Source organism: Triticum dicoccoides, chromosome 6A, assembly GCF_002162155.2.
Source record: "Triticum dicoccoides isolate Atlit2015 ecotype Zavitan chromosome 6A, WEW_v2.0, whole genome shotgun sequence".
NCBI lineage: Eukaryota > Viridiplantae > Streptophyta > Magnoliopsida > Poales > Poaceae > Triticum > Triticum dicoccoides.
Genome location: NC_041390.1, coordinates 328896178 through 328909738, shown reverse-complemented (window position 1 = coordinate 328909738; position 13561 = coordinate 328896178). Strand labels below are relative to the sequence as shown.

At 43.1% G+C, this 13561-nt stretch overlaps 1 protein-coding gene and 2 long non-coding RNA genes across 6 annotated transcripts; all 3 read left to right on the top strand.

Moving 5' to 3' along the window:
* The first annotated feature begins 2794 nt into the window (after positions 1-2794).
* On the top strand, positions 2795-3521 carry LOC119319141. 2 transcript variants are annotated; one of them, XR_005154368.1, is made up of 4 exons: positions 2795-2883; positions 2986-3175; positions 3295-3380; positions 3469-3521. It is a non-coding gene; the product is annotated as an uncharacterized LOC119319141 (long non-coding RNA). The 2 variants fall into 2 exon arrangements; XR_005154369.1 differs by having other exon boundaries at positions 2844-2878.
* A 6-nt stretch (positions 3522-3527) lies between these two features.
* LOC119319139 (phenylacetaldehyde reductase-like) lies at positions 3528-5193 on the top strand. Of its 2 annotated transcripts, none has more exons than XM_037593626.1 (3): positions 3528-3588; positions 4657-4843; positions 4970-5193. In XM_037593626.1, the coding sequence occupies exons 1-3, from the start codon at positions 3552-3554 to the stop codon at positions 5112-5114; spliced, it is 369 nt and encodes a 122-aa protein (XP_037449523.1). In that variant the 5' UTR covers positions 3528-3551; the 3' UTR covers positions 5115-5193. The 2 variants fall into 2 exon arrangements, 1 of the variants encoding a protein (XP_037449523.1); XR_005154367.1 differs by lacking the exon at positions 3528-3588 and adding an exon at positions 4095-4218.
* Positions 5194-6196: 1003 nt separating this feature from the next.
* On the top strand, positions 6197-9715 carry LOC119316861. 2 transcript variants are annotated; one of them, XR_005153377.1, is made up of 4 exons: positions 6197-6848; positions 7026-7158; positions 7798-9227; positions 9379-9715. It is a non-coding gene; the product is annotated as an uncharacterized LOC119316861 (long non-coding RNA). The 2 variants fall into 2 exon arrangements; XR_005153376.1 differs by having other exon boundaries at positions 7798-9715.
* The last annotated feature ends 3846 nt before the right edge of the window (positions 9716-13561 follow it).

Here is a 13561-nt window from a genome sequence, read left to right as displayed (position 1 = left end):
GAGGGGGAGAAACAGGGGGCTGAGAAGGGCAACAGAGCTCCACTGGAATGGAAGTCGGGCGCCGGGTCGGTGCGCGAGCATGGGAGGCGCGACTTCCTCCCGAGGATGGTGGCCCCATGGGAGGGGATCGAGGGAGAGAGGGGGATCGGGAGTGGGCGCTGCCGTCTCCTGCGCGTGACTGCGCTCGGGGGAGATGGGGATCGAGCAGATGCTCTCCCGTGACGTTAGGGTTGAGGGGGAGATGGGCCTTGGGTCGGCCCAGCTATGCAGCTCACCTCTATTTGGGCTTGTTCTTCCAGTCCAAGGCCTAAGCGAGGCAACATAACAGTAATTTCGGTTTATCCAATAAATAGTCCCGTATGGATTTTTACATAAACTAGCAGAATGAAAAATCGCTAACAAAAAAGGAATTAAAGAGGGACTTGCATGTTTGTGGGAGATTATGGTGGGCAATGAGAAAAAGGAAAGACCCAGTAAATGGGTCTGGCATGCGTGGTGAAACGGAATTAAAGAGAGAGACTTGCATGAACGGTTGATGGGGGAAAAGGAAAGATCCATTAAATAGGCAAAAAAATCCCTGATATTGCGACATGCATGACGGGGGCTAACAAAAACAGAATTAAATAATGGTGTGAATATACTAAGTAGAACATTTAGTCAAAATATCATATTGTCTTTTTTTTCGCGCGTGACTTCTGACCGCTATATTTTTGTATGAGGGTGATTCTTTAGCTAATTTGCACAATATGTTGTATCTACCTATTTTGTGAGTGATGTGCTAGCGCTTTTGTCGCTTTTCTAACATATTCCTGGCAAACTTATTAGCACAACATTTCCTTGTTGTATTGGCAAATCTAGCCCTGATGTTAATTCCGCTTTATACTATATTGTGTAGCGTAGCCTTTCAACATTTGCATTTTATGAGAATATTGTGGACACTTGATTTTTAGTTACATTATTTTAGTTTCTAATATGTTGACATAGAGAGAGAATAAGCCGTAACACGAGTGGGGTGTTGTGTTCAAATGGAGGATGTAGAAATAGAGGACGTGGACATGTGTGTGTGGGTGGAGCAAATGGGCAGGGTTTTGGGTCGTTTTATTGTGTTTTCTCCCGTTACAACACATGGGCATATTTGAGAAGAACTATTGCTCCACGGAGAAGAATGTGCGGCGAGTTTTCCTTTGCAAATATTTTTTTGATGATAAGGATTTCTTTTCTCCCGTTGCAACGCACGGGTCCTTTTGCTAGTCTCTCCCTATTTAGTAATAAAGCACGGATCGGGTCTCCGGGTTCACCGTCGCGACAGTTTTGCTAAACCCCCCTCAAGTTTCTAGTAATTAACCCGCGCTCCAGATTTAAGTTAGTAGTAATAAGTAAAAAAACGATTCGTTCTCACCCGAACGGACGGACGCAACGCCCGGTCTCCGCCTGCCCCAATCCCGACTCCAGGCTGTCGTCCCCAACACACCATGAGGACGAAGATGGCGGCGACGCTGGTCCGGGCCTCCGGGGGGATCGGACCTCCTACGCCTGCCCGATCCTCCTACTTCTCCTCGCACTGCTCCTTACTGTCCCCGCTCGCGGCCATCTCCAACGCCTCCTCCCACGCCTACGCCTTCGCGGGCCGTCAGCCGGTGCCCGCCCCGGATCCCACCTTCTTCGACGATGTCATCGACGCCATCGTCGACAAGTACGGCTGGGACCCCGACGCAGAGGTCCGGGTTTGGCCGCTCGACGCCGAGGGCGCGCTCGTCGACGCCGTGCAGTGCTACGAGTTCCCCGCCCGCATGGGGCCCCGCAGTCGCGCTGGCGCGGGCCTCCGCCGGGGCCGTCGATTGGAGCCGCCCCGACGCCCCCGCGGTGGAGGAGGTGGTCGGGCCTGACGGGGTCGACTTCGTGACCGGCGATGGCGACCTGGCATTCGGCTCCGGCGTTAGGGTCCGTGACATGGTAGGGCCGTTCGAGCTGGTGGTCTGCGATGGCGCTGGCAGGGGCCGCGCAGAGCTCCAGTTGCCGTCGGTGAGTGCTGTTTGACTTTTATCTTTGTTGCTTTAGCTTTTTTGCTTCTGCTTGCTTGCTTGCTATGCTCTTGAAGTTGTGTGGCCTGTAAGATGAAGCAGTTACTACAATTGGTGAATGGTCTAGCTGCTGCTTATCCCTTTTCTGTTTCTGACTTTGAATTGATTGCGTTTGTTGTAGTGTCTGCACCACCGCCCATTGATTAGAATGCATGTTCTGGCAGTCCACGCATCGATCACTGGCAAATTAAAAAGGCATGAACGCACTAAACAGAAATTCTGTGTAGATGATTCTTGTATATGGCGGTGGCACACGCGCTGGTTGATGAAGCCGCTGGGCCGGAAGGCCCTCTCATTGCCATGCTAATGAGTATCACGACGAACATGGCCCCCACCTCAATGCCTCCCTGTCGGCGGTGAGGTCTAGCCGGATCTGTACAACCCGCAATATTAGTAAAGAAAAAGAATAGCTTGATTGTTCTATGACTCTATCGTGGATAGGTAATTTGCATCAGAGGTCTATAGGATCTCCGCCATTAGTTTCCCATTAGAAAATTGAGTTACTAAATTAAGGAAGATGTCCAAAGAGAGGTAATCGTTGGCATGATATGCATCAGAAGATCCTCATCACTGAAGTAGTACTCCACCAGTCCACCTACAGTTTTGGAACATATAAATACGGCATCAAAGTGCTACCTGGCACCAAATAAAGAGTTCAAGTCAGGGTGTTATACTGCAGCTAAGTAGTATAGTCTGAATTTCTAACTTTAAGGAGGATTTCAGTGTTTCTAAAGAAAGGGACAAGGATCAGGGCTATAAGATTGTTGAAAGACTCAGAGACATGTACCATGAATTGGGTATAGTATGTTTTCTACCCGTCTTTTCCTTATATTGACTAAACCTTAGTAAATAACTATTTCCAGTTTTCTCATGTAACCTGAACTGCTGCTTGTTTAAATTTCAGTTCCGCAAGCTGCGGCACACATGGTCTGCCTTCGTGTCGTCCTACCTGCTTCAGGGCCCTCTACTTCTTCCCCCAAGATTGCCATTATGATTAACAAATCTGACGAGAGCAATTTAATTGGTGACACATCATATTTATTCTGCAACTGCATGTGAATTCTCATCTTGCGCCTACCTCTTTTGCTTACCAGGTTGCAAAATTTCATTAACTTATTTGTCGAAGTATCCTGCAAAATCATTTCTCTTATGGGAATTAGCCTATTGTATTGATCTAACAAGGTCCACTTCAACCTACGTAACAATTATGCAGTGAAGATGGAGAGCTTTAGGCAAAAAAAGAAAGAAAAAAAACTAGCACGTGATCTATGGAGAATAATTTTGACAGCAACTCCAACTGTAAGATTCCTGAAGTTATTTCTATGAAAGTTTGTAAGTTTTCTTGATATCTATGTACACTGACATATATCGCAATTAATGTTGGCAGATGCAATGGAGTACACTTGATGCGATCAATTCTGGTGTGTGTGTGTGTGTGTGTGTGTGTGTGTGTGTGTGATGCAATGACGTATGAATAACGACAGAAAAATATGCCTGAGGAGTATGGGTATGTAGTAACATTTCTCTGTTATTTTCGAAACAACTTGGAATATCTTATTGGTAGTTTATATACAAAGTCATTTTGATAATTATCATGCTGCAAACCTACATAGTTTTCTATATTAATCATGTCATGCTAAAATATAAAAGTTATAGCTTCAATAAATTGATAAAATACAGATTTGGGCTTTACATATTTATTGAATATATATTTACATATGAATACGTCGTTACAGTCGAACTCCAGCGAGCAGCAGTGGTTGTTATACCCCACCAGGTAACTTGCTACTGTTGGTGAAACTCTCTTGTGCAGAAACGCTGATCTTGAAATCTTGATCCTACTTATAGGCCGTATTGCAAGCAATGTACTCATGTTTTACTAAACATGTAGGTAACATGAAATTTTGATCTTCTCCCATCACTGAAAGTTGTGTTTTAAACTTGCAAAAGCATTGCTAAGCCTATTCAATCATTTCTATTTTACCCTAGATTTCACTCCAAACCATAATTGAGATACAAATGGGCGTTACTGATGTCGAGGAGAAGAGTTAGAAGCTCTTGGATTGAGAATCTGAGATTTATATAGGTTCAGTAGAACAAAAAGTTTCGGATTCACTACTCCAGATACAACGATGCGGTATATATAGTTAACTTCGTACTTTATATTACCAATTTTTCTTCCTCCAAGAGTTCTTCGGATATAATCTACACCTGAAACAATAAATTGTTAAAAGCAAGGAAAAGTAACAAGTTCTGCAAATTAGTTTCATGAGGAGAGAACTGGCTGAAATGAAGCTAATACCGATGTACTGAATATCCTGCAGTGGTTAGTATACTAGAGAGTAAAACTGCATGTTTTTGTCATATCTGAAACCCTTTTTTGCTACATACTTTACGTAAACAATGCCTGTGCATTGGCATAAGAATCATAGATTGAAAAATCATCATCCATTGTCATTCGTCACCCTGGCAATTATGCATTTGCTATTCAGAAGACTTCTTGTCCGGTTTATTGTGTGATTTGTTACTATGATAAAGAAACATTTCCTCAACCCATCTTTCACTACACACACAGGTTGCACAGAGGAGTATAAGGATTTCTTCATCGGGCCAGTCCACGTGGAAGATGTCGCGTTAGCCCATATCACGTTGTTTGAAAACCCGGCTGCATCCGGGAGGCACCTCTGTGTGGAGCCCATATGTCACTTGAGCGATTTCGCGTCCCAAGTCGCGGAGCTCTACCCCGACTACGAAGTCCCGAAGTAAGCAACACACACTGAACACATACTTCACATGTTTGGAGAACAATAATTTCATAACAAACGACGACATGAATGGACTGTTGTCACGGTGTTAATCTCTTTGCGTTTGATCGGTTTGGTCGGCAGATTACCTGAGGACACGCAGCCTGGGCTGGTGAGGGTGGAGGTGGTGCCGAAGAAGCTGATGGCACTGGGCCTGCATTTCACTCCTTTGGAAAAGATCATCAAGGATGCGGTGGAGAGCCTTCGGAGAAGAGGATGCATCGCCTGATGGCTGGATTATTAGCTGTACCATATTCCTTCCCTTCTGTTGTAGGGTCATGATCAACCCTTGCTCCAGAGATATGTTGTACCCAGCCCAGTGCTAGACCTTATAGTTGCCTGTACGATTGTGCAATAACGGCTGGTTGATCTACTGGTACACCTGTCTGTTCTTGCTAGATACTTGCGGCTCTTAAATTGTTCATTGCCATTCTTCACTTTTTTGTTATCTTTGATGTCCTTTCTCAATCCTTTGGACATCATCAGGTACTTATCCCGTCACAACGTTGGACACCTTACTATCTTTACAAATGATAGGCGGTACAAAATCAAGAAATGCTTTGAACCTTTGCAACTTCATTTTACAAGATGAAAGTATGCTAATTTTAATTTGTCATAGGGGAACTCTTCCTAACCAAACAGCCAACTATCTGTAAAAACTCCCAAAATATACCCTAAAAAGACTATCTGTAAAAAACTTAACACAACAAATATAGTTTAAAAATGTTCATGCTATTTTTCAACAAAATATGTTTGCACTTTTTTTAAAAAGCTTAAAAATTTCCAAAAAATATTCCATTTTTAAGAAAAAATATTTCCACTTAAAAATGTACAACAAAACATTCTTTTCGAAAAGCATCTGATAGAAAAATGTTCTTTTTAGAGAAATATTCCAATTTCATAAAAGCGTTAACTATTCTTAAAAAAAGTGTTCCATTTGTATGCAAACGTTAAATTTTATTAAAAATAAGAAAAATTCCATGTTTAACCTTATCATAGATGTTTATTAAAATTGAATATAAGAAATGGTGCACAATGGCAAATGAAAGTAGGTTGTGTCTTTTTTTCGCCCGGTGCAACGCACGGGCATTTGTACTAGTTATTTTTTAATAATAAAGCATGAATTGAGTCTTCGGGTTCACCGTCGCGGTGTTTTTACACAAAGGTCATGTGGTTTTTAGGAATTGAATCCGCAGTCCTCGTCATAACTCAGCCCGAACCGGTACGGCGGAGAGAAAAAAAATCCCCGGCCACTCGTACGACCCTGCCTCCCAAACCCATCTCCTCCTGCAGCGCGCCGCCACCTCTTGCCCCGCCCCACCTCACCGCGCGCCACCGGCCACCACCGCCGCCGAGCTGCCGTTCGTCGCCAGCACCCGCGGATCCGAACGCCCGTCGCCTTCCATGTCGGCTGCACCTCCCAGCGCCGGCGCCCTACCAAGCTCTGCCGCTGGAGGATCTCCTCCGCTGGATCCACAACCCCATGGCCGGAACAGGTCTTCCTCGAGTATCCATGCTCCATGATGCTCCGGCCGCCCTCTTCCTCTCTGTTCCCTCCCATCCCTCCTACCACAGCCGAGGCTCTAGGCGCCCTCTTCTCACCCGTTACCCCTCTTCCTCCCTGTTCCTTCCCACCCCTTCTCCCGCCGGCTCCAACCGTGGTGGTGGGGGGCGAGCAGCTGTCGTCCGGTGGCTGGGGGAGTGAGGAGGGCGCCGGTCTAAAGCACGCCATTGCAGCCTTGGCAACTTGTGATGCGCCCTGAGCTTGCTGGGCATCAGTTCGTGCCTGCCATAGTGCCAATGACAAGACCAACGTAAGGGCGGCGCCGGCGCACAGACTGGCGGCGCGGGGTAGACTTGCAGCCAAGGCGCGGCGGCGGCGTGGCGCGCCGGTGCTCAGGAGCCGAGGCGGAGCTTAGTCCAGCTGAGCTACTTGGTTAATTCTCGGGCGGAGGGCCCAATGGTACGTCTTGGCCTGTGCTCAATTTTTTTAGAGAGCTTCTACTTAATTGCACAGGCACCATCCGATAGAGCTGAGCGGTGGCCTGATTGAATATGGTGCCAATATTGACGGATGAGATATTGTAAAACATTACTGCTCTGTACTGAATCTTGATGCTGTGTACTGAATCATATGTAGGCTACAGTGGCGGCGACGACCCAACGGCGAAAGGGGATGGTTGCATGATGATCTTGTTCTGATCAATTCTGAAATAGGAATGGAGGATTACTGTGGTGGTCACTGTTGAGGATGTTGGGTTACCTGACAGTAGGTATGCAGTTTCAGAATTATTGTTTGGACGTACAGTCTCATGTCTCAACCTAGCAAGAACACTTTCATGCTGATACATTTTTTGTCTGAAAAAATATTTAGTCCTTTTTGTCTTGGAACAATATAAATTCTGCAATGGCCGTGCTACAACACATGCCTTACAATTTCTTCACTTCAATCTTATGCTACAACATATGTCTTATGTATTTCATTTTGTATCAGTTTACATGCCAGATTTTAAATTGGAGCTTAGCATGAACTAAAGAGAGGATACTTCAACATGTATGTGCTGAAAGGCAAATTGATTTGGAAGTTTATTGTAACTGGTAAACTTGTGGTCACAGGACTGCTATCTTAAAGTTTGTTAGATTATGTAAATGGGTAATTTTGTTGTCTGCTCTTTAGGTTTCCATAGTATGAGTTGGTGCTCTTGCTTTAAATTGCCATCTAAACTGAACAATGGGGCTTCATGTATAAACTGGAGCAATAATATCAGATTACTTCCTGTTTTCTTTGGCTTTGTAGCCTAGAATTTTTTAACATGTGCATATATAGCTACTTAATCAACTGAGTTCCTTTATGCTCTGTGGCAGACCACACTTACTGATATGACTTATTTTCTCATTCTATATAATGGCAGGTGTAGCAATGAAAGGCCTATATATTCTACCAGAAGCATCCTGGTTTTCTCATCTTATTAGTGACTCACTTTCAAAACATATGTATTGGTAGTTTTTATCTCTATGCTCTGCCTTCCACATACTGGATTGCAATGTGTTTGTCTTGATCCAATCCTTCGTGCGGCCATGGGGTGTCCGACAGGGACTGATTTGGCCGTTCTAGAGTCCCAAAACATATAAATACACATCCACTCCCTCGACTGAAGCCCCAACCCAATTGCGTCGTTTCATCCGTGCTCAACATTGGTGTCTTGCCGTTCTGCCAAAGTCATGGAAATCTCACTGTTCTGCCAACCTAGCCGGAATTTCTCCGTACTGCCGACTTCATCGGAATTACATCCGCCCGTGTAGCCAAGGTACATCATTCAAACTGCTCGAGTCATACTGATTTGGAGTTGTTTTGGTCAAGCGGTTGAACTGAACCGTGCTACTGCACAATAGCCAAAAGGAGAGTCAGTTTGTTTCTCCGACCTGTGTGACTTGAAGCACATAAACTGAACCATGCTATTGCACAATAGCCCAAAGTTTGTCTGATTTATATGAGTATCATAATATAATTTTGTTTCTACTATATGTAATAGGTAACCAGCAATGTTGTTTTCAGCTTACAAGAATGCTGATGTTGTTTGAATGCATATATAATTATTGGAATTAGTTTGAATGCATATACAGTACCTTGATGTTGAATTTACAAGGTCCTGATGTTGGATTTACTGTCTTATAGATTTTGTAATTTAAAGTTGCTCCACAAAGTTGGTGACTGTTGTTTGTACAGTGAGCTGATATAGAATGCTTCATCACACAAACTAATCTAGCTGCATCAGTATGGTGATGGTGGATTTACACTGTCCTATAGATTTTGAATTTACAATATGGTGATGGTGGATTTACACTGCCCTATAGATTTTGTAATTTATTGTAGTAGCTGACTAGCTGTAGCTCCGTATAGTGTGTCATTGTTGTTTGTACAGTGAGTTCATATAGAATGCTTGATCACATGAATTTTTTTGAATGTATATTACAGTTTCCTGGTGTTTAATTTATAATACATTGATGATGGATTTATGGTCCTATAGCTTATGTAAATTTTAGTAGTTCTTTTGTGACTGCTGTTTTTACAGTGAGATAATAGTGAATTTTCCAGTGGCCACCGCTTTCTGAGATCACCATCACTACCTAGCACTCTGATTTTGCTATAACTGTTGTCCTCCTAATAGGTTATACTTTCTCTTTCTACTTCTTTTGCTTTTCCATGTTTGTTGCAGTTCATTGTGATTCTTTTATACTCATTGTACCTCGATGCTGCAACAATGGTAACTGAGAATCCGGCAACACTCAAATAGAAGTCAAAGAATTCTTGTCCTTCTCTTGTGTTGAACTCCATTTCTAGGTGCGGCATTATAATGCTCTCAGTGTTCATGACATTTCCTTCGTGTGCTACAATATTTCCATTTTCCAAGAAATCTCAATACGCTCTTCATTTAAATACTCATCTTCCTTTTCAATCTGCCGTAACTGATGGTTACCCATGCTTTTCTCAGCTTCATTATTACTCTCTTTATGTTCCACACATGTGGCAAATTGTCTGAAGTGTATGAATTTCCCCATAACATGATGGATCCTTCATCTTCAACTAACCTGCGGCAAGTGTATGCTTTTTATTTATTTATTTTCTTCAGGATTTTTTGTTGCTGAGGCAACCTGGATATGTGTTTACATTTCAGTTTCTCTACTTGATGTTTCTTAATTACCTTGTCCAAGCTTAGATTGTCAGGATTTGAAGAAGTTGGATCAATACTGGCTTTATGTAGAGAAACTTTATGTAGCTTGCTGTCTTGCTGTACATTGTTTGAAGCTTTATGTAGCTTGCTGTCCTGCCGTACATTGTTGTAACTTACAGTTACATGGTTGTACGGTCCTGTATCATCAAACTGGTTTTCTGTAGCATCTTGTCACTCCTGGTAGTTGAATAAGTTATTTTCTGTTAATTGTTCCTGTTTCAAGCAAATTCAGATCCTTGATAGTGCCATGAGAATTCCGGGTTTCCTTCCAAAAGTGTTGTGAAGAAAACAAAACTATCAATAACCTAGAGAAGGTTGTGAGAGTAATGAGGTGGCAGTGTTGCTTTTTGGGCCCTTTCATTGCTTGCACATGGATCGTAGATTTGATAGAAGGCCAGTTCAATTTCAGTCTGATTGTAATATAGACACTCCCTTTTCTTAATACCAAAGTGTTCTCTGTGTACGTGAAGTGTCTATGTCAAATGCTTTGTTTGGGCCAAGCCCAAATAATCAAAAATACAAGAATAACGATTCCAAACCAAACGACAAACTTATATATCTAAAAAAATCAACATGGTAAAATTAGTGTTATAATAGGTGCACACTTTTTAAAAACTGGTCAAAATTCCAAAAGTTGTTCCATTTAAAAAAGTATTTAGAAATGTTCCATAAAAACTCACTATTTTCTAATTTTCAATAAAGTATTTATTTTTATTAATAAACCATGTTTTCCGAAAAGAAAAAAAGAAAACTGATTCAGAGACTATACCATTAACTACTCTTCAATTAGAAGAATGCCAAGGTGGTTTCTTAACGAAAAAAAATCAAACGAGAAGCAATAATCGATGCAACATTAATACATGCATTTATTAGAACTAAATATAAAAAATGGTGGGTAATGACAAAGAACTTTTGGAGAACTTGGCGGAGTCCAAGGTTTGCTGGGTGCGTCGTTTGGCGAACAAAGTTGCCCAACTTTTAACTAAGGAAGGTTGTACCGAATATGATTTGTAAAACATAGTTCCATGTCCCACCGGCGTGTGTTATTTTTTCTCTCGTAGCAACGCACGGACATTTTTGCTAGTAAATTATATATGAAAGTTGCTTAGAATTTTGTCTAGTTTAATAATATGCAACTTTCATCCATGTTTAAAATGTTTAAAATGTTGTTTGTGTAATTTTGCCCATATGCCATGTTAAAATGATTTATTTCATAACTAAATAACCGTAGCTCCAAACCTAACAAACTTTATATGGAAATGGGGTGGAAAAATGCCTAGTTTAACATGGTGGCATCAGTTTGCATGTTTAACAACTCTAAAATTGTGTTTAGGGCAAAACAGTACCATAACCAAAATATGCACATGAGGATTTTTCCGGACTTGTTGCTTGTTGTTCCGGCCTCATTTAAACTTGACTAGATAGGTAGTTTTACTTTGCTTCACCCTCTTGCCATGTTTAACAATATTTAATATTGTTGGGTACATAAACGAGATCAAACTAAATAACTTGAATGTGGTGCTCCGTCAATATGCAACGGAGTTGCATATTGAGCTCCACTTAATTTGTAGTATTGTTTGTGCACTTTGCCATGCCATGCATATTTAAATCGGACATGCATCATACTTGTTTGCGCATCGTGCCATGCTTATGTGGTGGTTGTTTACTATGTTGTTTGCTTTCTTTCCGGTGTACTTCTTCTCGGTAATCCGGTAACGTTGCGTTTGTGAGGATACGTTGGCTACGTCCGTTTGTCTTCTTCATGGACTCGTTCTTCTTCCTTGCGGGATCTCAGGCAAGATGACCATACTCTCGAAATCACTTCTATCTTTGCTTGCTAGTTGCTCGCTCTTTTGCTATGCCTATGCTGCGATACCTACCACTTGCTTATCATGCCTCCCATATTGTTAAGCCAAACCTCTAACCCACCTTGTCCTAGCAAACCGTTGTTTGGCTATGTTACCGCTTTGCTCAGCCCCTCTTATAGCGTTGTTAGTTGCAGGTGAAGATTGGAGTTTGTTCCATGTTGGAACATGGATATTTTGTTGGGATATCACAATATCTCTTATTTAATTAATGCATCTATATACTTGGTAAAGGGTGGAAGGCTCGGCCTTATGCCTGGTGTTTTGTTCCACTCTTGCCGCCCTAGTTTCCGTCATATCGGTGTTATGTTCCCGGATTTTGCGTTCCTTACACGGTTGGGTTATAATGGAAACCCCTTGACAGTTCGCCTTGAATAAAACTCCTCCAGCAATGCCCAACATTGGTTTTACCATTTGCCACCTAGCCTCTTTTTCCTTGGGAGTCGCGCTCCCGAGGGTCATCATTATTTTAACCCCCCCAGCCAGTGATCCTTTGATTGTTGGTCCAAACTAGAGCCCTGTGCAGCGCCCCCTCGGGGAAACTCGAGGTTTGGTTTTAGTTGTACGGAGCGCTCATCTGAGTGTGCCCTAAGAACGAGATATGTGTAGCTCCTATCGGGATTTGTCGGCACATTCGGGCGGTGTTGCTGGACTTGTTTTACCATTGTCGAGGATGTCTTGTAACCGGGATGCCGAGTCCGATCGGATTGTCTTGGGAGAAGGAATATCCTTCATTGACCATGAGAGCTTGTGATGGGCTAAGTTGGGACACCCCTGCAGGGTTTTGAACTTTCGAAAGCCGTGCCCGCGGTTATGGGCAGATGGAAATTTGTTAATGTTCGGTTGAAGAAAACATGAAACTTAACTTAATTTAAAATGCATCAACCGCGTGTGTAGCCGTGATGGTCTCTTCTCGGCGGGGTCCGGGAAGTGAACACGGTGTTGGAGTTATGCTTGACGTAGGTTGTTCTAGGATCACTTCTTGATCGTAGATTCTCGACCGTGCTTTTGCATTCTCTTCTCGCTCTCATTTGCGTATGATAGCCACCATATATGCTAGTCGCTTGCTGCATGTAACACCCTCGATGCGACTATATCTCCCACGTGTCGAGGCACGACTTAGAGGCATAATCGCATTGAAGGCATATGTCACAAGTTAGGCAATCTTCACAACATCCCATGTAAAATATATGTAATAAAAGGGGAGATAGCATAGTTGGCTTACACTCACCACGTCAATCAAGTACATAAATAACATTACGTCATCCAAACACTCATGGCCCGACTACGGCGCCAAAATAAAAGATAACCCAACATGCGACACGGTCCCAATCACCCCCAACTGGGCACCACTACTGATCATCAGGAAAGGAAACATAGTAACGTTGAGAGTCCTCGTCGAACTCCCACTTGAGCTCAAGCGCGTCTCCTGGAGCGGAATCATCAGGCCCTGCATCTGGTGTAATAGTAATCTGTGAGCCACAGGGACTCAGCAATCTCGCACCCTCGCGATCAATACTAGTTAAGCTTATAGGTGTGGCAAGGTAAATATATGTGGAGCTGCAACAAGCGACTAGCAATATGGTGGCTAACTTATTCGCAAAAGAGAGCAGAAGAGGAGGCAAAGCGCGAGTGAGAAACTAGAGAACAACCTGCACAAACATTACTCCAACACCGTGTCCACTTCCCGGACTCCGCCGAGAAGAGGCCATCACGGTAACACACTCAGTTGATTCATTTTAATTAAGTTAAGGTTCAAGTTATCTACAACCGGACATTAACAAATTCCCATCTGCCCATAACCGCGGGCACGGCTTTCGAAAGTTCAAACCCTGCAGGAGAGTCCCAACTTAGCCCATGACAAGCTCTCACGGTCAACGAAGGAATAGACCTCCTCCCAAGACGTTCCGATCAGACTCGGTATCTCGGTTATTCAAGACACTTCGACAGGTTAAAACAAGACCAGCAACACCGCCCGAATGTGCCGACAAATCCCGATAGGAGCTGCACATATCTCTTTCTTAGGGCACACTCAGATGAGCGCTCCATACAACTAAAACCAAACCTCGAGTTTCCCC

Excerpts from the sequence above, each read along its gene's own strand:
- LOC119319139 (XM_037593626.1), top strand. The coding sequence starts at position 3,552 with ATGAATAACGACAGAAAAATATGCCTGAGGAGTATGG. Across the intron at positions 3,589-4,656 it reads AATATGCCTGAGGAGTATGG|GTTGCACAGAGGAGTATAAG; the intron begins GTATGTAGTAAC and ends CTACACACACAG. Across the intron at positions 4,844-4,969 it reads CCCGACTACGAAGTCCCGAA|ATTACCTGAGGACACGCAGC; the intron begins GTAAGCAACACA and ends TTTGGTCGGCAG.